General features: G+C 42.5%; 1 protein-coding gene across 1 annotated transcript; it reads right to left on the minus strand.

Moving 5' to 3' along the window:
* Positions 1 to 21,833: 21,833 nt before the first annotated feature.
* LOC147984730 (uncharacterized) lies at positions 21,834 to 23,168 on the minus strand. Its single transcript, XM_087541231.1, has 2 exons — positions 22,873 to 23,168; positions 21,834 to 22,095 (listed from the first exon to the last, which is right to left on the minus strand). The coding sequence occupies exons 1-2, from the start codon at positions 23,166 to 23,168 to the stop codon at positions 21,834 to 21,836; spliced, it is 558 nt and encodes a 185-aa protein (XP_087397357.1).

Here is a 23,168-nt window from a genome sequence, read left to right on the forward strand (position 1 = left end):
TAGAGTATGTTAGGTCTGATTCATCAGGAATGAATTGGATTGTTATGATATGTTCTGGTGCTGAGAGTTAAGCGTGTGAACACGATTTGGTAAAGGTAGCGGTGAGAGGCCATGTAGGGGTACATGGTGGGTTGTCTCATTGGGACCGTCCTTAAGAACTGAGTTCTGTGTAAGTTGTCCAATGACTAGCTACTACCACACATTGGGCTCCAGGCGCTCCAAGCTCTCTCGACTTATTAACCGCCTTGAACTTTGTCCAGGAGTTGCAAATAGTTTCTAGTGTTTGTAGGTAGTGCTATTTTTCTACCGAGTGGCACCCGGCAGGGTGGGCTCGGGACAGACTAGGCACAGGTGGCACGTCGTACCAAGTGGCACCCGGATGGTTGGCTTGGGAACCCTGCTCACATCGTTTGGGGCCGTGAGCGACACCCCGGCCGGATCTCCTTGCGGGTGGAACCCAAGTAGGCGATAAACCTGGACTAGAATCTTGCGTGGTTAGTCAGGTCATGGCCGACACCCTCGCCAGGCTTCCGCTTGAAGGTTGCCGAGATACATGACGTGTACATGGCGGTAAGTGGCGAGAGCGTGTGTGAAGAAGTACACCCCTGCAGGGTTATCATGATCTATTCGAATAGCCGTGTCCTCGGTTATGGGCTTCTTGGATGCTTACGTGGTAAATAGACAACTTAAAGTGGATCCTCTAAAATGCTCAAGACAAGTGTGAGTGCTATGGATGGCCTTCTCGTAGGAGAGACGGGGATGAATCCATAGTAGTGTATTGAAGTGGTGATTAGTGGACTCGTGTGCGCTGCCTCATCTCAAAGAAGTTTCTCATTGTCGTAGAACAGAATAGCCACTGAGTCAAAGCTGGCTTGCTGCAACTAAAACCCCACATTACCTTCTTGATACAAATGCATGTATGATAGGATCTGATGTAAGTCTTGCTGAGTACCTTTGTACTCACGTTTGCTTTGTTTATGTTTTGCAGGTGAGACATCTGTCTCACTAGTAGTACCTCTTGGACTTCGACAAGTAGCTTGTTACCTCAGCTACGATCTTGTACCTAGGAGGGACTTGTAGATAGTCAGGCTTCTCAGCCTTTTTCTTTTGTAGTTGTCTATACTCAGACATGTAATGCTTCCGTTGCTTGTATGCTCTGAATGATGGGTCATGTGACCCCTGTTTGTATTGATGCTCTGTCGCTCTTCTGAGCCTTTATCTAGATGAGTTGCATTATGTTGTGATGCCATGTTGTACATCACATACTTGCATGTTATGCATACGTGTGACGTGTATTGCTATGTGTGGGATCCGACAACCCAGTTGTTTATCCTTGGCAGCCTCTCTTATGGGGAAATGTAGTCTAGTGCTACCTTGAGCCATAGTAGTCCGCTACAGCCCGGTTCACCGGAGTCCTGCTAGCCTAGCACTACTGCTCAGAACACTTGACTGGCCGGCATGTGTTCCACTTCGTTCCTATGTCTGTCCCTTTGGGGAAATGTCACGCGGTGACTTCCGGAGTCCTGTTAGGCAGTGCTACAGCCCGGATTCGTACGCTGTTGACCAACATGCTCGATGTGATTCATGTATGCCTGTCTCCATAGGTCTGTGCCGCTTTGGGTTCACGACTAGCCATGTCGGCCCGGGTTCTCTATCATATGGATGCTAGCGACACTATCATATACGTGAACCAAAAGGCGCAAACGGTCCCGGGCCATGGTAAGGAGACACTCGTGGGGATACCGTGCGTGAGGCCGCAAAGTGATATGAGGTGTTACATGCTACATTGGTGTGACTTAGAATCGGGGTCCCGACAACAATGTGCACTCCATCCTTATCCGCAAGGACGGCGAGGTGCAGGTCAACTGGGATATCTCCTTCAGAGTTGCATCTCGAAAGATATTCCGAGTGAAGAATAGGTTCTACTCGAAGACGAACGCAAGCATATGCAGAATATAAACCAAGATAAACGAAGATAAAAGTACTCAGGTGATACGTCTCCAACGTATCTATAATTTTTGATTGCTCCATGCTATATTATCTACTGTTTTGGCATATATTGGGCTTTATTTTCCACTTTTATATTATTTTTGGGACTAACCTATTAACCGGAGGCCCAGCCCAGAATTGCTGTTTTTTTGCCTATTTCAGTGTTTCGGATAAATGGAATATCAAACGGAGTCCAAACGGAATAAAATCTTCGGGAACGTGATTTTCTCACCGAACGTGATCCAGGAGACTTGGACCCTGCTCCAAGGAACAAAAGATGCGGTCACGAGGGTGGGGGGCGCCCCCTCCCCCTAGGGCGCGCCCCCTGCCTCGTGGGTCCCTCGTTGCTCCTCCGGCGCACTTCTTCCTCCTATATATACACACATACCCCCAAATGATCAGAACAGGAGCCAAAAACCTAATTCCATGGCCGCAACTTTTTATATCCACGAGATCCCATCTCAGGGCCTGTTCCGGAGCTCCGCCGGAAGAGGGCCGTCATCACGGAGGGCTTCTACATCATCATAGCCTCTCCGATGAAGTGTGAGTAGTTTACCTCAGACCTTTGGGTCCATAGTTAGTAGCTAAATGGCTTCTTCTCTCTCTTTGAATCTCAATACAAAGTTCTCCCCCTCTCTTTTGGAGATCTATTCGATGTAATCTTCCTTTTGCGGTGTGTTTGTTGAGACCGATGAATTGTGGGTTTATGATCAACTCTATCTATGAATAACATTTGAATCTTCTCTGAATTTTTTTGTATGATTGGTTATCTTTGCATGTCTCTTCAAATTATCTGTTTGGTTTGGCCAACTAGATTGGTAGTTCTTGCCATGGGAGAAGTGCTTAGCTTTGGGTTCGATCTTGCGGTGTCCTTACCCAGTGACAGAAGGGGCAGCAAGGCACGTATTGTATCGTTGCCATCGAGGATAACAAGATTGGGTTTATATCATATTGCATGAATTTATCTCTCTACATCATGTCATCTTGCTTAATGCATTACTATGTTTTTAACTTAATACTCTAGATGCATGCTGGACAGTGGTCGATGAGTGGAGTAATAGTAGTAGATGTAGAATCGTTTCGATCTACTTGTCACGGACGTGATGCCAATATACATGATCATGCCTAGATATTCTCGTAACTATGCTCAATTCTGTCAATTGCTCAACAGTAATTTGTTCACCCACCGTAGAATACTTATTCTCTTGAGAGAAGCCACTAGTGAAACCTATGGCCCCCGGGTCTATTCTCATCATATCAATATCCATTACTTTAATCTTGCTTTGCTTTTTACTTTGCCTTTACTTTTTAATTTGCATCTTTATACCAAAAATATTATATCTATCAGATCTCACTCTCGTAAGTGACCGTGAAGGGCTTGACAACCCCTAATCGCGTTGGTTGCGAGTAGCTATTGCTTTCTGCAGGTACGAGGGACTTGAGCGTGGGCTCCTACTGGATTAATACCTTGGTTCTCAAAAACTAAGGGAAATACTTACGCTACTCTGCTGCATCATCCCTTCCTCTTCGGGGAAAACCAACGCAAGCTCAAGAGGTAGCAAGAAGGATTTCTGGCGCCGTTGCCGTGGAGTCTACGCAAAAAGTCAACATACCAAGTACCCATCACAATCCCTATCTCTCGCATTACATTATTTGCCATTTGCCTCTCATTTTCCTCTGCCCCCAATTCACCCTTGCCGTTTTATTCGCCCCCTCTCTCTCTCCCTATCCTCCCTCTCTATTTGCCTCTTTTGCTCGTTTGCTCTTGTTTGCTTGCCGTCATGACTAGTCTCATATCTTCTCTGTTGTCTCCCGAGAGTGAAGTTCTAAATTTTAAACAAAGGGAGGAAGAAAATCTAAAAGATGCTTGGTATAGAATTTGCAATTCTCAAAATAGATCTACCAGGAAGAAATATGCCTTAGTTCTTCTCCACAATTTTTATGTAGGTGTTAATCCTTGGTATAGATATATCCTCGATACCATTACCGGAGGGAATTTCTTGGGTAGCCATACTTTTGATTCTTATAATGCTATGCCAAATTTATGCAAAGACTTGAAATTATCAAAAATAAAGTTGCTACTGTTGAATCAATTGAAAATCTAGATAAAAAGATCCACAATCAAATTACTCAATATGGATCTAAGGTAGGAATGACTTTGAAAAATATCAAGGAAAAATAACCCATAGTTAATGAGAGAATGAACTTAGATTCTACGAGAATTGATAAACTTGAGGGTATCATTACAAATTTGGGAACCGCTTTTTCTTCCGTAAAGAATACTCCAAGTCCTCCTACTAAAATTGCCAAGCTTATGTACGTTCCTAAAAATAAGGGTGAATCATCTAGTAAGGAAACTGCGGATCTTAAATCTATAAGTGTTCATCCCAATCTTTTTGCTATCATTAAGGAACAATTTATTACAAATGAATGTTTTGATCTTGTGCCTAAAAGTTTGATAATTAATAAAAAGAAAGTAATTACTAAATATGGTAGATGCCTAATTGAAGAATTTCCTACCAAAGATGGCAATACCTAGATCTATCCTCGCTTTTATGCCTAGCTAGGGGTGTTAAACGATAGCGCTTGTTGGGAGGGAACCCAATTTTATTTTTATTCCTTGCCTTTTGCTCCTGTTTAGTAATAAATAAATTATTTAGCCTCTGTTTTGGTTGTGTTTTTTTGTGTTTAATTAGTGTTTGTGCCAAGTAGAACCGTTGGGAAGACTTGGGGAAAGTCTTGTTGAACTTGCTGTAAAAACAGAAACTTTAGCGCTCACGAGAACTGCTGTCATTTTTATTTGAAGAGTGCTATTTAGTTAATTCTTTTTGAAGATGATCAATAGATAAATTCCAAACGTCCAGCAATTTATTTTAGAATTTTTGGGGTTCCAGATCTTGCGCTAGCTACAGATTACTGCAGGATGTTCTGTTTTTGACAGATTCTGTTTTTCGTGTGTTGTTTGCTTATTTTGATGAATCTATGGCTAGTAAAATAGTTTATAATCCATAGAGAAGTTGTAATAAATTAGGTTTAACACCAATATAAATAATTAATGAGTTCCTTACAGTACCTTGAAGTGGTCTTTTGTTTTCTTTCGCTAACGGAGCTCACGAGTTTTCTATTTTGAGTTTTGTGTTGTGAAGTTTTCAAGTTTTGGGTGAATTCTGTTGATGGATCATGGAACAAGGAGTGGCAAGAGCCTAATCTTGGGGATGCCCATGGCACCCACAAGATAATCCAGGGACACGAAGAAGTCAAAGCTTGGGGATGCCCCGGAAGGCATCCCCTCTTTCGTCCACTTCCATCGGTAATTTACTTGGAGCTATATTTTTATTCACCAACATGATATGTGTTTTGCTTGGAGCGTCTTATATTATTTGTGTCTTTGTGTCTTAGTATGCCACAATCATCCTTGCTGTACACACCTTTTGAGAGAGCCATACATGAATTAAAATTTGATAGAATACACTATGTGCTTCACTTATATCTTTTGAGCGTAGTAGTTTTGCTCTATGTGCTTCACTTATATCTTTTGAGCGTAGTAGTTTTGCTCTATGTGCTTCACTTATATTTTTTGAGCGTTATAATTTTGCTCTATGTTCTTCACTTAGATCTTTTAGAGCACGGTGGTGGATTCGTTTTAAAGAAACTATTGATCTCTCATGATTCACTTAAATTATTTTGAGAGTCTCTTAATAGCATGGTAATTTGCTTAATAATAATATGCTTGGTATTCAAGATTTGTGAAAACTTTATTTTGAGTGTGTTGAATACTAAGAAAAGATTGAAACATGATAATTGTTTTGAGATATGGAGGTGATAATATTAATGTCATGCTAGTTGAGTAGTTGTGAATTAAAAGAATACTTGTGTTAAGGTTTGTGATTCCCGTAGCATGCACGTATGGTGAACCGTTATGTGATGAAGTCAGAGCATGATTTATTTATTGATTGTCTTCATTATGAGTGGTGGCCAGGGACGAGCGATGGTCTTTTCCTACCAATATATCCCCCTAGGAGCATGCGCGTAATACTTTGCTTTGATAACTTCTAGATTTTTGCAATAAGTCTATGAGTTCTTTATGACTACTGTTGAGTCCATGGATTATACGCACTCTCACCCTTCCACCTTTTCTAGCCTCTCTAATACCGTGCACCTTTCGCCGGTATCATACACCTGACATATACCTTCCTCAAAACAGCCACCATACCAACCTATTATGGCATTTCCGTAGCCATTCCGAGATATATTGCCATGCAACTTTCCACCATTCCGTTCATGACACATTTATCATTGTCATATTGCATATCCTGGTACACCGCCGGATGCATTCACATAGAGTCATATTTTGTTCTAAGTATCGAGTTGTAATTGTTCAGTTATAAGAAAAATAAAAGTGTGATGGTCATCATTATTAGAGCATTGTCCCTGTGAGGAAAGAATGATGGAGACTATGATTCCCCCATAAGTCGGGATGAGACTCTGGACGAAAATAAAAAATAAAAAAAGAGGTCACAAAAAAGAGAGAAAAGGCCGAAATAAAAAAAATGATGAGAGAAAAAGAGAGAAGGGACAATGTTAATATCCTTTTACCACACTTGTGCTTCAAAGTAGCACCATGATCTTCATAGTAGAGAGCCTCCCATGTTATCACTTTCATATACTAGTGGGAATTTTTCATTATAGAACTTGGCTTGTATATTCCAATGATGGGCTTCCTCAAAAATTGCCCTAGGTCTTCATGAGCAAGAAAGTTGGATGCACACCCACTTAGTTTATTTTTGAGCTTTCATATACTTATAGCTCTAGTGCATCCGTTGCATGGCAATCTCTACTCACTCACATTGATATCTATTGATGGGCATCTCCGTAGCCCGTTGATACGCCTAGTTGATGTGAGACCATCTTCTCCTTTTTGTCTTCTCCACAACCACCATTCTATTCCACCTATAGTGCTATATCCATGGCTCACACTCATGTATTGCGTGAAGATTGAAAAAGTTTTGAAGAAGTTAGAGTATGAAACAATTGCTTGGCTTGTCATCGGGGTTGTGCATGATTTAAACACTTTGTGTAGTGAAGATGGAGCATAGCCAGACTATATGATTTTGTAGGGATAACTTTCTTTGGCCATGTTATTTGAGAAGACAAAATTGATTTATTAGTATGCTTGAAGTATTATTATTTTTTATGTCAATATAAACTTTTGTCTTGAATCTTTATAATCTGAATTTTCATACCACAATTAAGAAGATTTGCATTGAAATTATGCCATGTAGCACTCCGCATCAAAAATTCTCTTTCTATCATTTACCTACTCGAGGACGAGCAGGAATTAAGCTTGGGGATGCCTGATACGTCTCCAACGTATCTATAATTTTTGATTGCTCCATGCTATATTATCTACTGTTTTGGACTATATTGGGCTTTATTTTGCACTTTTATATTATTTTTGGGACTAACCTATTAATCGGACGCCCAGCCCAGAATTGCTGTTTTTTGCCTATTTCAGTGTTTCGGATAAACGGAATATCAAACGGAGTCCAAACGGAATAAAATCTTTGGGAACGGGATTTTCTCGCCGAACGTGATCCAAGAGACTTGGACCCTGCTCCAAGGAACAAAAGATGCGGTCGCGAGGGTGGGGGTGCGCCCCCATGCCTCGTCGGCCCCTCGTTGCTCCTCCGGCATACTTATTCCTCCTATATATACACACGTACCCCCAAACGATCAGAACAAGAGCCAAAAACCTAATTCCACCGCCGCAACTTTCTGTATCCACGAGATCCCATCTCGGGGCCTATTCCGGAGCTCCGCCGAAAGAGGGCCGTCATCACGGAGGGCTTCTACATCATCATAGCCTCTCCGATGAAGTGTGAGTAGTTTACCTCTCTCTTTGAATCTCAATACAAAGTTCTCCCCCTCTCTTATGGAGATCTATTCGATGTAATCTGCTTTTTGCGTTGTGTTTGTTGAGACCGATGAATTGTGGCTTTATGATCAAGTCTATCTATGAATAATATTTGAATCTTCTCTAAATTCTTTTATGTATGATTGGTTATCTTTGCAAGTCTCTTCGAATTATCTGTTTGGTTTGGCCAACTAGATTGGTAGTTCTTGCCATGGGAGAAGTGCTTAGCTTTGGGTTCGATCTTGCGGTGTCCTTACCCAGTGACAGAAGGGGCAGCAAGGCACGTATTGTATCATTGCCATCGAGGATAACAAGATGGGGTTTATTTCATATTGCATGAATTTATGTCTCTACATCATGTCATCTTGCTTAAGGCGTTACTCTGTTTTTAACTTAATACTCTAGATGCATGCTGGATAGCGGTCGATGAGTGGAGTAATAGTAGTAGATGCAAAATGATTTCGATCTACTTGTCACGGACGTGATGCCTATATACATGATCATGCCTAGATATTCTCATAATTATGCTCAATTCTGTCAATTGCTCAACAGTAATTTGTTCACCCACCATAGAATACTTATGCTCTTGAGAGAAGCCACTAGTGAAACCTATGGCCCTCGGGTCTATTCTCATCATATCAATCTCCATTACTTTAATCTTGCTTTTCTTTTTACTTTGCCTTTACTTTTTTACTTTGCATCTTCATACCAAAAATACCAAAAATATTATATCCATCAGATCTCACTCTCGTAAGTGACCTTGAAGGGTTTGACAACCCCTAATTGTGTTGTTTGCGAGTAGCTATCGCTTTGTGCAGGTACGAGAGACTTGAGCGTGGGCTCCTACTGGATTGATACCTTGGTTCTCAAAAATTGAGGGAAATACTTACGCTACTCTGCTGCATCATCCCTTCCTCTTCGGGGAAAACCAACGCAAGCTCAGGACATAGCATTAGGCATCAGGCCCGAAGGAGTTTAACGGTTACATAAACCACTCGGCATTCCGAGGCAAATTTAAGGAAAGTTTAAATCTCAAGTTTGTTCATTCGGCAAGAGGAGGGCTTGCAGGCTCGACGAATTCGTCCAAGTCATTTCCATCAGCGATTTGAGTGGCAGCAGTGATGAAAGTCTCCATGAAGGACTGGAAGTCATGCCTTTTGGCATTGGAGACCTTGATCACCGCCAGCTTATCTTCACGGGCTTCCTTGCAGTGGAGTCCTACCAGTGATAGAGCCACGTCAGCACCACATCTGGCAGAGGACTTCTTCCATTCCTGCACTCGACCGGGGACCTCGTTGAGTCGAGGCATCAGAGACTCGAGATCATTTTGAAGCGTTGCCCTTGGCCAGAGCGATGAGTCGATGAGTGAAACTTCCAGCTTCAGATGAGCAAGATAATTTGTAACACTGGCAACGCGGGATTCCAGTCGAAGCACATTCATGGTAGCCTCGTCGCCGACTGGAGAAAGGATAGGGTCCAAACCCGTCTCGATCCGTCCAGTTTCCTCTTCAAAGTTTTGGTAGAATTCTACAGTCAAGGAGTTAGTGAGTCGACTGGACAGGACTAACATGCAAACAGTAAAGCAATCGGATAAAAAGGGGTACCTTCGAGCATAAGAAAGAGCTTCTTGGAGAGGGTTTCCAGATAAGCTTCCAAGTTGTTTCTCTTACGAGCCATGTCTTCCAGCTTCTCGTTCAGAGCCACCTTATCCTTCTTCAGACGAGTTGCCTCTCGGTTAGATTCAGTGAGAGAGGACTTCAGCTTGCTTACTTCCTCTTCTAGTGCTCCGACTGAAGCCAGCTTCTTGTCAGCAAGGGTAGTCTTCTCTTGAGCCTCCTTCTGCGCAGCTGCAAGGTTAAAGTCCTTCTTCTCCAGAGCCAACCTCATTTTCTCTGCAAAATAAGCATTTAGATCAAACAAAAGATCGAAGGGATAATTTAAAGGACGATCAACATGAGCAGTCGACAGGTAGTTACCTTCCATACTGGAAACTTCATCTTGAGCCTTCTTCAAGTTTTGTTAGGCCAGCTCCAGGTCAAGGGTGAGCTGCATATGCTTCTCCTCAAATTAGACAAACATGGAAATGAGAGTACAAGATTTCTGCAGAGAGTAAAAGACATATCAATCAACAAGATCAAAGATTATTTACTTCCGAATGAATAAAACTTCAAAGTTTACACAGACCCCAACCGACTGCCAGCAATCGACTGCGGGCTCGGGGACTACACCCACTAGGTGCACTTGGTGTGCCCCCACTGTTTCAGATTCCACTCGGCCGGTCCGCCCAGGTTGAGTAAAAAGAAGAAGAAGTACTCTAACTCCGGCCGACTGCCAGCAGCCAACCGCGGTCTTGGGGACTACACCCAATGGGTGCACTTGGCGTGCCCCCACTGGTTCAGATCCCACTCGGCATGTTCGCCCGGACCGAGTGGAAGAAAGGAAAGAGAAAGAAGTGCTCAGACCCCAGCCGACTGCTTGCAGTCAACTGCGGTCTTGGGGACTACACCTAGTGGGTGCACTTAGCGTGCCCCCACTGGTTCAGATCCCATTCGACCAGACCGAGTGGAAGAGTGCAAATACTAAAGGAAACAAAACACCCAGCGGGTGTACAGATTCAAAGCAGACAATAAGAGATTGTACGAAGGAAAATATTCAGGTAGCATATCCTAATAGAACAAGTTCAGTCGGAAGTCAACTTACCTGGACATTGGCTCGAAGAGCCGCGCTGGCATCGTAAGTAGCCTGGCTATTGTCGTGCACCGCCTTCATCCGCTCCATCATTACGCCATCCTGACGGATAGCCTCCGCAGCGGCGTCCGACTGGCTTTCCAGAACATGATAGGTGGTGAAGAAGGGGATAGACGGTCCAGATGCATCAGCATTGAGCTCCGAGGCATGAGGTTGAACGACTGAAGAAAACACTGGTACAGTCGACTGTGCGGGGCGTTCACTCGAAACTGGGATAGAAAAAGTTACAGAGGCTCTACCTGCATCTTCGGCTATTGGACTGTTGGTTCTGTCGCCAGTTCCGACTGAGATATCTTGCCAGCTGCTGCTTTCTTGCTCCTTCTGGGCCTCGGTATCATGTCTTCATCGTCATCCGGAAGCTCAATAACATAGAGTGGGGCTACAAAGAAATCAGTCGACCCCAAGTGAATCACCAGAATTTAATCGACCAAATAATCAAGAACAAGATCATGAGAATTATACCTGTGTTGGAGGTAAACGCATCTTCCATCTCCTCGACTGGGTACTGGTGGGTGGAAGTTCCAGAGGTGGCAGCACTACAAATGTCAACATTCAGTCGGTTACGTTCTGTTACCCAAGTCAACCAAAGGATCAGGTCAGATTGTTATCCAGAGATAGTGGCAATGATCACTTTGATTTTGGGCAAAGCCTTCGGTGGTTTGGAAGATGCGGCCTTCGATGGTTTCGGCACTGGAGGCGGTGCAGTCTTGGGCTACTTCGGTGCCTTCTCGGTTGGCACTGGAGAAGACGTCTAAGGGTGCTTTGAAGCCTGCCCAGTTGGTGCGGCCACCAGGTCGGGGGTGCTTGCCGGGTCGTGAGTGTGCTTGGACCTCCTTTCTCCGCGAGGAGGCGAGTCGACTTCTACTTCATCACTCAGGTCATCGCTCTCCTCGTCCTCCTCTTCATCCGAGTGCCACTCACCACTCTCGCCTCCGCTCGCCTCCCCCTCGAGATCTTGCTCCCGCTCTCCGTTGGGCATTGAATACATATCAACAAGAGCCTGAAAGACAATGAACAAAAGAAAGATATTCGGCTGTCAACAAGATGTTACATGGTAAATCAAGAAAACACTCGACGATGCAGAATCGTACCTGTTCCGGCTGGCGCAAATGGTCGAATGGAACCACCTTCCTGGACCCCCGGGGTTATCCTCGTTGCTAGTAATGCCTCTCAGCCACTACTCCACCGTGTCCTCACTGACATCCTCCGGGTGGATCTGAGTGGAATCCTCGATTCCCGAATACCTCCACATCGGATGGTCATGATCTTGGAGTGGTTGGATACATTGACTGAGGAAAACCTCCAGCAGGTCCATACCGGTCACTCCGTCGCGGACGAGTTGGACCACCCGCTCGACCAACACCTTCACCTGCGCCTTCTCCTCCGGGATCACTCTCAAGGTGGAGGGCTTCTCCACTCGGGCCATGGAAAAGGGGGAAAGTCCAGTCGACTGACCCGAAGTCGGCTGGTCCTTGCAGTAGAACCAGGTCGATTGCCAACCCCGGACCGACTCGGGAAGGATCATGGTTGGGAAAGTTCTTTTGTTCCTCATCTGAATTCCAAGACCCCCGCACATCTGTATCACGTGCGTCCTCTCGTCACTCGGGTTGGCCTTATTGACCGTCTGAGAACCACACGTGAATATGTGCTTGAAGAGACCCCAGTGTGGTCGACAACCCAAGAAGTTCTCGCACATGGACATGAAAGTGGAAAGGTACATGATGGTTTTTGGAGAAAAGTGGTGGAGTTGAGACCCAAAGAAGTTCAAGAAACCACAAAAGAAAGGATGGGGAGGCAAAGAAAACCAGGGGTCGACGTGAGTGGCAAGGAGAACGCACTCACCCTCCTACGGCTGTCGCTCGGTCTTGTTCCCCGGGAGCCGCGCCGATACATGGGGGATCAGTCTCCCCTTGACTAGGTCGTCGATATCGTCTTGGCTAATTGTCGAGCGAATCCAGTCGCCCTGGATCTAGCCAGGCGGCAGGCCGGACCTCAACGAAGACCCGCCCCGGCTGGTCCTCTTCCCTTTCGCCTTCACCGTCGCCTTCTTCACACGTTCCAACGCCACCGTCTTCTCCTTCCGCATGGCAGCGGATCGAGTTCAAACGGGGCGACGACGCCGAGAGCAGAGGTAGATGCGGTGGAGAAAACGGAGGAGGGAGGGCAATAATGAGAATGCACTGTGTGAAAACCCCTGTCCAACGCCTTATATGAGGGCATTTCCGAGTGGCTGACTCGTGGGCCCAGGCGATCCGATCAAATCCCGCAACAGTCGCTTACGCGATACGTGGCGAAAAAGGTGGCGCAAAGATCGAGGCGGCCTGCCCAATCCGTCTCGATTACTGCGGCCTCCCCCACCCGGCGCGCTTCCAAAAATTTGAATCTCGTGAAATCCGCAGACAGCGGAACAACCCGTCAGACGGAAGATTTTTCCCATATCAACACTCGAAGCTTAATAATGAAAGTTCACTCGACAAAACCAAGAATGGATCAAGGAGACTGAACAAGCAGTTGAAGTCATCATGAATGTTCATTCGACCTCTGGACAAGACATTTCCAAAGTGCAAAAGCTAAATCAGAGACGTTGTCAACTCCTTCTCCACTCGAACCCTGAACCATTCGGGGGCTAATGATGAAGATATGTACCTAGGGTAGGGTCATAGGCCTGAACTAGACACCCTTCCCTAGGGCGTCACCCTCAAACCAGAAGCATTCAGAGAAGAGTCATCATCCACTCGACCATGAGGACTTTCACTCGGAAGACTTGAAGTCACTCGACCGCGGAGACTGTCACTCAACCACCAGAAGGTCTAAGGTCGCTCCAAACTGCAATAGTTGATCATCACATCATAGCTTTAATGGTCACTATGTCTCTTTATTTGCTAGCGTTACCAGTAACGTCTCCCCTTTAATGTACCTTAAACCCTTTGTAACGTGGGCTAGCTGGGGTCCTGGCGCACTCTATATAAGCCACTCCCCTCCACAGGCACAAGGGTTCACATCTTTTGTAATCTCACACACACATATAATCCAGTCGACCGCCTCAGGGCACCGAGACGTAGGGCTGTTATTTCTTCCAAGAAGGGCCTGAACTCGTAAAATTCGTGTGTACAACTACTCCATAGCTAGGATCTTGCCTCCTCATACCTACCCCCCATTCTACTGTCAGTCTTAGATCCACGACATCTGGTTTTGGTTCTATCTTCAGGTGGAAGGTGAAGTCTAACATTTCCAGTCCTCTGATGGGAGCGTTGTACCTGAGGATAGATCCTGATATGATGACTCTTGACATGGGTGAGGCTAATAAGAAGCTTCGCATCACTAGCGATGGTATACAACAACTATTTGGGTACCCTCGTGGTGGTCGTTCTGCACCAAGGACGTCAGAGGACGGATATGACGTCGCTCTGATGAAGTTAAGATCAGAGCTTGACAAAGATATCAAGACAAATGATTTGAGGGATAGGCTCAAGGTTCTTGTCAAGGATCCTAGCAAAGATGACCTTGCTCTGAAATTGTTCTTCATTATTGTGTTTATGAAGGTTGTGTTGCCTGGTGCCGCCCCGCGTGTTTCCACAAAGGGAGCAATGTTTGAGGGTCTCGTCATTGAGGACATGGATAATATGGATTATTGCGAGCTGATGGTTGATGAGCTTAGAAGGGCTGTTGTCCGGTACCAAGATGGTATTACCATGGGGAAGGCAATCACAGGCTATGCTATAGGGCCTGTACTAATGTACCTTGACTGCCTTATCCATGGCAAGACTGCGGAGCCTTACATGCGAGTCCCCCACATAGTTTCATGGATCCTGTCAAGCTTTCCGATCTGGTTGATGCAGATTTGATAAAAAAGGCAACTCATATCCAAAGACTTGGATGTTTGGGAAGCTTTCGGTGAGTTTTATTTCTTTTGTGTCTTGCAGACCTTTTTGTATTTAGGTATAGCTATTTTTGCTGGAGTGAACATGTGTACTGCAGAGTTACCTATTTAGATTTTGCCATTTCTTAAGCTTTGTGAAGTTTAGGTACGATTTTTAGTATTGTTGTTTCATGTGTGGTTGAACTGAATATCTTCGTTCAACTGGCCTGTTGGTAAATACTAACAAATTGGCATTGACATTTAAAGATTGATAGTGTTGTTGATTTAAATCTGTTAATATGATGTTTATTTTTTCCCTTGTGTTGCATTGATTTAAATCTGTTGATTTATCTATTTTTCCCTTTGTTTGGAGTGGAAAACTCAAGAGGAGGTTGTTTTTTCTGAGTGTATAAATGGCCAGTCCTGGAGATGCCGTCATCTCAGGTTCCTAAGATTTCATCTCTGCACGATGAGTTGAGAGATGGCCGTGGTGTTGAGGGTGCTAGTTATCTTCCCCCTAGACCTAGTAATGGTAGTACTTCATAGAGGCAGGGTTTTGGTATTGATGTTGCTATTTCTACGTTGGAGCGCTGAGCATATTTTTAGTAATGTGTGTTCTGAGCTACAAAAGGTTCCAACTACAGTTGAGCGTCTAAGCTGTATGAATGGTATCCTTCCTGAAGGTTATCAATTTAATGCTGAGGAAGCAGTGTTCTATATTGAGATGGAGATCATTTTAATTGGTGATATGCGTGACGGTGTTGCTGATCTAGAACAAAGCTCAGTTCGTCTCTTGAACAACATGAAGCATTTCAAAACTATGCAAGACTCTCCCTGCAAGCCATATGAAGAAAGTGCAAATGTTGTTATCAGGCAGATTGAGCAGGATGAGGCTGCTGCCAACGACAGCAGGGCTGGTGATGGTAGTGATGATAATATTTCTGATCACCATATGAATGATGTTGGCTTGGAGCACCCTGTTGTTGATTTGAGTCAGTCCTCGGTGTTTGCAATTTTTACTATGTTGTTCTGCTATCAATATGAGGATTATTAAATTTTTACTATTTTGAGTCAGTCCTTGTAGTTGAACTTCCTAATCTTCATCTAATTATTAAATTTTTCTTTCATGCAGGATGAGGCTGCTGCCACCGACAACATGGCTGGTGATGGTACTAAGGCTAATGTTTCTGATCACCATATGAATGACGTTGGCTTGGAGCGCCCTATTGTTGATGTGAGTTAGTCCTCGGTGTTTGCAATTTTTACTATGTTGTTTTGCTGTGAGTATTGTAGTTGAACTTCCGCATCTTCATCTGTTTATTAATTTTTCTTTCATCCAGGAGACCAATCATAATGTTGAGGCTGCTGTTGACCGTGGAGTTAATGATCCATCAACTGATAAGTGCAAGGTTATTTTTATTTTTATTGTGTTTATACATATTGCTTGAATTTTCATGCGCACCAATGTGCCTTACATGTTCATTTTTCTATCCCACACCTTTAAGAGTTTCCAGGTGATACCTACCTTTTTGTTACTATGGTTTAATTCCCTGTGCACCTCTTGCTAGCTTATTTTTGATTGTTAGTTTTTCTCATATTATTCACTTTTTCTGAATTCTTATTTCTTCAGATGACTAATGTTGAGCATGAGGCTGTCGTTAGTAGTGGAGATGATGCTCGTGGTGTTCCATTAAGTAGTGGGCGCGATGTTGGTACCAAAGTTGCTGATGAGGATGTTGCTGCTGCCAGCATACTTGATGCCAAATCGTCTGGTGTTGGTATTGCCGGGAATGAAAATCTTTCTGATTGCGAAGATTTTCCGCCGGAAAATTTCCGGCCTGGAGGGCTTGATTACGCTGATACACTACAAGCTCGAACTTATTATTTTTCTTTTTTTCTGCAAGCAGAAGGTGCTAATGTTGTTAAGGTTGTTTTGTTTTTCTTCGCCATTACTAGGTTGCGCACGAACCATGCGAAACGGTTAGTTTGGGATTTTGCCCGTATCATTTTCGTCTCTTTTTCTTTGTCTCATATGATTATTGTTGCTATTGCAGTAGTTTTAATTTATGTCATCTTTTGTGTTTTCTTAGTGACAAGCCAATGTTTCAAAATAGCGAATGTGATGCCAGTGTTGGTTCTATTGCTAAAGCGTTTGTCCCCACTGGCATGCTCAACTCAGACAGTGCTAACATTGTTTTATATTCTCTATGTCAGAAGTACCGAGACACTGACAAGTTGATAGTTCCCAGATGGGTCACAGTCAATATTTTGTTTTGTAGATAGGATGATAAGTTATGTGGCAATTTTCTAACAGTTGTTGTTCTTTTTGTACAACAGACCAAGATTCGTGATGGACATATTGATGCCAATGTGCTACAGTGGTTCACGAGATCAAGGGCTGATGGTTTTGACCAAGTATGTGAACTTGAACTTTTTGTACTCATGAACTAGAACTGTCATGTTCTCTGGCAAGTTTGGGAGGTTGGGGAATGAACTTGAGTAGCCTGCTTTTACCCCTCTACTTATGAATGATGAGTGCTTCTTTTTTTAAAGCTGCACTTATTATCACAAGGAAATTGAACAGATTTGTTTGTTGGAAGTTTGGGAGGTGGATATAAACTTGACTAGCATTTATTTTTTGTAGTGGGTTGCTTACTCAATTAGAACTTATGAATGTCTAATTTTTGTTTATTCTTCTGAATTTCCATTCCCCTCTTTTATTTTATTGTTTGGAGGCTGAATTTTTTGTTTCATTATGATCTGTTAAATTCATTTTTCCTCTGCAATTTTTTTCCAGCTTCTTTTCCCTAATTATGATATGCCGTCATTTGCGGCTACCATGAAGCCTAGTGAAGAATCTGGGTATTGGTGCTTGATTGTTCTAAATTTGAGGTTCCGCCGTTTTGAGTGTCTTGATTCACTCCGTGATGAAACCTGGAGTGATGCAGTTAGATTCTTAAGGACTATGAAAGATAACATAAAGAAGCAGGGAGTTCAGCGTAGACAGGGCCAAACCGTTCTCGCTAGGGCATATTGATGGTTTCTCTTGCTAGTTTGTGCAGGTGCCGCATCAGAAAAACATGTGAGCATCTGTTTTTAATGATTTTTGTTAGTTGTTTTTGTTGCTGGGAGGATGGTGTTCATGTTTTTTTGAATTTTTGATGTACCCTTTTGTATTTTCTTTTGTTAACATGCATAACTGTGGCTTCTTTATACTACAAAACTGCAAGACCTATCATTGCCGGGAGGATGGTGTGATTGAAATGTTGGATTACAGCCAGGAAGACATTCTTGACATTAGGAAGAATTTGTTGTATACGTGCACAACTAGCGATGTGTTTGATGTCGTCTTCCGGGGTTTGTTTGGCATCGAACCCGGTATGTATGCATGACCTTTTATAATTTTTTGAAGGTTGTACTTCTTGAGTAGTACCGTCATGAATTATGTATTTGAACTTACCCTTGATGCGCTCCTTCTTTTTATTTTTTTGTAGGTGAGTGGTTGGATCTTGGTGAGCATGCCTACAGGATCTTTGGCAGCCAGTTCTTAGAGCTTGAGCGCGTAGCTGTTGATTTTAGCTAGGGCGTTCTCCAGAAAAGACAAGATCTGGTGTTATGAAGGGGTGGTTGGGAGGTCTGAAAGGTTCTACGGTTGCTTGTGCAGAGAGCCCTCTACACCCAAGAATCCCATTGTGGAATTGATAGACAGTTTTGATGATGCATTTGAGAAGATTGCTGGCGTGGGAAGAGTCACCAGGAGTGCTGCTGCCAAGGGTGTATCTCCTCTTGCTGGAATAGTGGCCCGTAGAGCTGGTGCTGCTAGGAAGGATCCTGCTTTGGATTCTTGCTATGTTGTAAGCACGAAGTGTGGGCCCAGAGCTCCTATAAAGTTTTGCTCCCATTTGTAGCAACTTCAGCCTCATAATTTCCCTCATATGGACAAGGCTCACAAGTTGTATAATTTGTTTCTTAGTCATGAAGCATGTGAGAAGTATGCCGAGTGAGTATCTCTCATTATGTTTCCTCTTCTTTTCTTCTGGTGTTTGTAACTGCTGGATAAATATGACCTGAAATGTTCCTTTTTATACAACTTGAACTGCTATGAATGCATTATCTTGCTTCCCCTGCTTTTTGTTCTTGTGTGTGCTGCAGGAATACATTCTCAATGATACCTCAGCCTGATGAAGGCGTAACTAGCTTCACTGGGAAACGCATCTGGGTAGTTTTTGCACCTGGGCAAATGATGGAGGGTGATGTAATGGACTTCCTAATTGATGATTGGAAGAATGATCCTGAGAGAAATGTTGATTTTGCGTTTGGAAAAAGGGTATTGCTGAGTCCATATTTCATCACGATAATCAATCAGATCGTTTGTTTCTGTTAAACAAGACTGCCTATTATTTTACGAGTTTTAATAATACTTTGGTTTGTGATCCTTTTCCCCTGTCTATTTCTTTTTTGGCTTTTTTGCAGGTTGTGCTTGACTGTATGTTTTACGGTGATGAAAATAAAGAGTTTAATGTGGAGAGTGCATCGAGAGATTTCAAGAGCTATGTTAAAGATAATGAAGACTTGCTCAGTGCCGACCTTGTGAGATCTACTAGCTGATTTTTGGTTTTATTTATTTGTTGTCATGCCGGTTTTTCTTCTTAATATTTAATATCTCTGTTTTGGTCATTTGTTTTTAGATCATGATGCCTCTATTCAAACCTATGATTTTAGCAAAGGATAAGAAAGTGAACCACTTTCCCTTATATGTCATGAATCGGTACCGAAGATGCGTCGATATCCTTGACTCATTACCTTATCTGAAGAACCATCGTCCTTCAAAGAACACCTATCAAAAAGACCGTGAGAAGATTGTGAGTGACATTTATTATCTCTACTGGATTAATTTTTCTGCATCTTTGTTTCTGCTTTTCTGAGACCTGGAAATCTGTGGTTTGTTTTCTTTTTTATAGATCTCTAGATTGGTCCAAGTAATCAAGGCTGTGTATGGTGATGATCAGTACAATGGGAGCTTTTCGCAAATAAACCAACGTTTGTCAAGGTTCCACTTCAAGGGCTGAATGAATGTGGCCATTATACTCTGAAGTATGCGGGATCCTATGATGGTGAAAAGATCGTTAAGAACATTCGAAATAAAGATGTGGGTTCTAGTTGAGCTTTTCACTTTTCTGTGTTTGGCTGATTGTGTATTCTTCTTGTTATGTGTCATGAATTTTGATAATTTGTTCTATTGTTTTGCAGTCCCGTATTGTTGATTGGAACGCTGAGGATCTGCATAGAGTTGTGTTCAACCGGAATAACCAGCTTCAGGTGACGAAGCTTCCCAAGGAGGTTCAGGCTTTGGCTCCTGGTGCATAGAAGAAATGGTCATCATTTGCATAGTGAAATGGATAGCTGTGTGATATATCCCTTGAAAGCATTATAGGCTTTATTTGTAGTGTTTGGATGTCTTGTCAAATACTATGTAATAACTGGTATATTTTGTGTTGTGTTTAAGTGTGGCACAATGTTTAACAAACTTTTTTTCCATGATGATAGTGTGGTCGAATAAATGTTTCACTTGTGTATGTTTCATTGGGAATTCGTTTTGGTTAAGTTCTATTTTTTGTACTGAAGTCTTATAAACTAGTTGAACTGAAAACATCTTTTTCCAAGTTCATTGCGAGTTGTTGCTGAAAAAGTGAGATTTATTTTATTTTCATCTATCCCAACCTAGGTTGGACCTTTATAGTTTTTGTACCCTCTTTTCTTGTACATATGGTATAGTTCTGTTAGTACTGAAGTGTAATCTCATTCAGCTTAAGGCATTTAAAATTTGGTCATGATAGCACTTGTGGATCTAGCGTGAGTGGAGTGACGCTTCCTTGTTATTTCGAACTGATTTCATATAATGCATTAGAACTGAAGTTTATTTTGGGATTGAAATTATTTACTACGAAGTTGCTACGTAATCTCTAGCCAGATTTTATTTAAGTATAAGAAATTTAGCAAAATTTTAGAGCCAAATTTTTGTTTCAACTTCATGAATTTTAGTAGTTGAACTTCACAGTAAAAGTTAAAGCACTGGTTTAAATTAGCTACATTTAACAGATAGCCGTATTAAGTTCACAATTACTTCACTAGTCAATGTGGGTTGATGCTTCTATTGTTTGTTTTTTGTTAATTTTTATCCTTGGTTGAACTGTAATCTATTTGGTTGAGTCTTGGCCTTCTTTCTCAAGGCATTAATTGGTATCATCATAGCACTTACCGAATAAACTAAGTTGTACTGAGATTTCAATTGTACTAGTACTTTGATCATTTTATTTTTTTGTGTTGTTTGAAACTAGTACCTCACTGGTTAATGTGGGCTGATACTTTTGTTGTCTTTCCTGTGATTTTTCTCCTTGGTCGAACTGATATCTTTTTGATTTAGTTTTGGCCTTCTTTTTTCTAGGTTGTGGTTCTTCTCAAGGCAATGTTTGGTATCATCAACGTACTTGACGTATAGACTAAGTTGTAGTGAGATTTCAGTTGTACTATTACTGTTATTCTTAGTGAGTCAATGTTTTAGGGAATGCGAACTGAAGCTTTCCATTCCTTTTTTGTGTAGAAAGAGTGTACTATGTGTTCAAGTGTACCAGTACTTTCAATCCTAGCATGCTAGTGACTAGGAAATACATATTTTCTAACTACTATTAGCATGATGCGGTTAGTACTGAACGTTGTCCTCGGCTGAAACTTAGTCTTTTTAGTGTTCTTCTGAAACTAAAAACTGATTTTAGTGTGATAGTACTACCGTAAATAACTAAGCTATAATTAGCGTCCAACGCTACTATTTGCTGTTGTCCTTAGTTAGTCTGCAACTATTTTTTTGTGAAAATATTCATGTGTGATTTGTTGCTCCATGACTAGTGCTGCATAGCAGCCATCAAGTTTCATTCACAACCTACTTCAACTTCAAATGATGGATAAACAAAATGGGAAGCTAGCAAACTTGTCGAACGACATAAGCAAACGATGTACTTGATAGACATAGGGAAACTTGTTCAAATCTTGACACACATAACATAAGGAAGCTGGTTCAACCTAGCGAAAGGAAACTACAAATCTAAAACAACAATATTAAGGACAAGCAGAAGCGCGAGCAACACAAAGGCAGACTTGCATGCCTCTTCATACCGCGAAGTTGCAGTGGTAGTAGGCGTCAGCCTCTTGCTCTTTTGAAATATCCCAACCTGTCATGATGCTATCGATTATCTTCCATGACTTGTACGTGGCGTACGTATCTACTCCTGCGTACTCAATGAGCTTGTCTGGCAGCGGGCTGATCCCTCACAGTTTGTGGTCTTCCTCTGTGTCAATCTTCTTCTTCATGCCTTTATAGAATCGGTGGATGACACTTCCTGCAACATTGGCCAAGGAGTCATAGAATTTGTTGTTGGTTGGAACTTTCCACTTCCGCTGCATGTCAATGAAGTTGTTGGGGTTGATCTCCAAACTAGACTTGTTCAGCATCCGCTTGTCACCTCCAATGCTTAAACCGACAAATATGTACAATTTCTCCTCCTGTAGGAACTCTTTGAGGCGCTTGGGCCTGCAAGGAGGGAGACACATATTGAAAATTAGTGTTCTTTTTTGAAGATTTAATTCTCCTGCTTTTTGGTTTACAAGTGATAATCCAGGAGGTAGATGCTTGTATAGTACAAGTCATGGATGAATGTAATTCAGAAAACTAGTACACAAAGTCCTGAAATTAAATCCAACTACACCATGTTATTTTTCTTTTTTGGTATCTTCAGTGCTTCACCAAATGCTTCACCAAGTTCAAGAACCTATTTTACCAGAGTCAATGATATATTTGCTACTTACTTCAAGTTTAGTTTTCTTTTTTGTTGAATAAAAGACCTATACCAGTGCTTGATACATCTTTGTGCATCAATTCTATATCAAGTTTAGAAATTAATTTGAGAAACATGTGCATCAAGATATGGACCTATACCACTTCACCAAACATCTTTTAATATATCAATTCTATAAACTATACTAGTGCATCAAGACCAGAATCTATGCTAGTACATCAAGTTCAGAAATTAATTTCGTGAAACATTTTTCAGATGCTAATCCAGTGCATCAGTTTCAGATGACTAATCTGGTGAAACAATCCACTTCACAACTTCAGAAATGCATGTAGCTTGAGAAACATGTACTCGTGCATCCACTTCACAAAGTATAGTAGTTCATCTAGTTGGGAAACAAGTTTAATGAAATTTTTAGGGAGTAGTACTAGTACAACAGATGAATGAACATTAGTTTTGGGTTACCATTTTTTTGCGTTGTGATGTGGTACACCAAGCAGAGTTCCTCGACGCACAACTGCAGGACTGCTACCATCTGGGGATGTTCATCATCGCTGGTGTACTCCACATCAACTCCGATGAAGCTCGGATACAAGCCGCCACCCTTCATCCTGAGCCTACTCATCATCTCGTCGTCCTTGTCTGGTTCGCTGGTGCAGACGATCTCCAGCGTCTCCTTGCCGTGGAGCTCAACCCCTGTGAGGGTTCTGGTGTACGCGCGCTTCTTGCCAGGGATGTGAACATCGTCGAGTTTGCAGCTGTTGTGGGACGTCTCGCCATGATGACGCTTGGTGGACGGTTCCTCCGCCAT

The sequence above is a fragment of the Triticum urartu genome, chromosome 2A, assembly GCF_056163025.1.
Source record: "Triticum urartu cultivar PI428250 chromosome 2A, HENAU_Tu73, whole genome shotgun sequence".
Taxonomy (NCBI): Eukaryota; Viridiplantae; Streptophyta; class Magnoliopsida; order Poales; family Poaceae; genus Triticum; species Triticum urartu.

Excerpts from the sequence above, each read along its gene's own strand:
- LOC147984730 (XM_087541231.1), bottom strand. The coding sequence starts at position 23,168 with ATGGCGGAGGAACCGTCCACCAAGCGTCATCATGGCGAGACGTCCCAC. Across the intron at positions 22,096-22,872 it reads ATGGTAGCAGTCCTGCAGTT|GCCCAAGCGCCTCAAAGAGT; the intron begins GTGCGTCGAGGA and ends CCCTCCTTGCAG.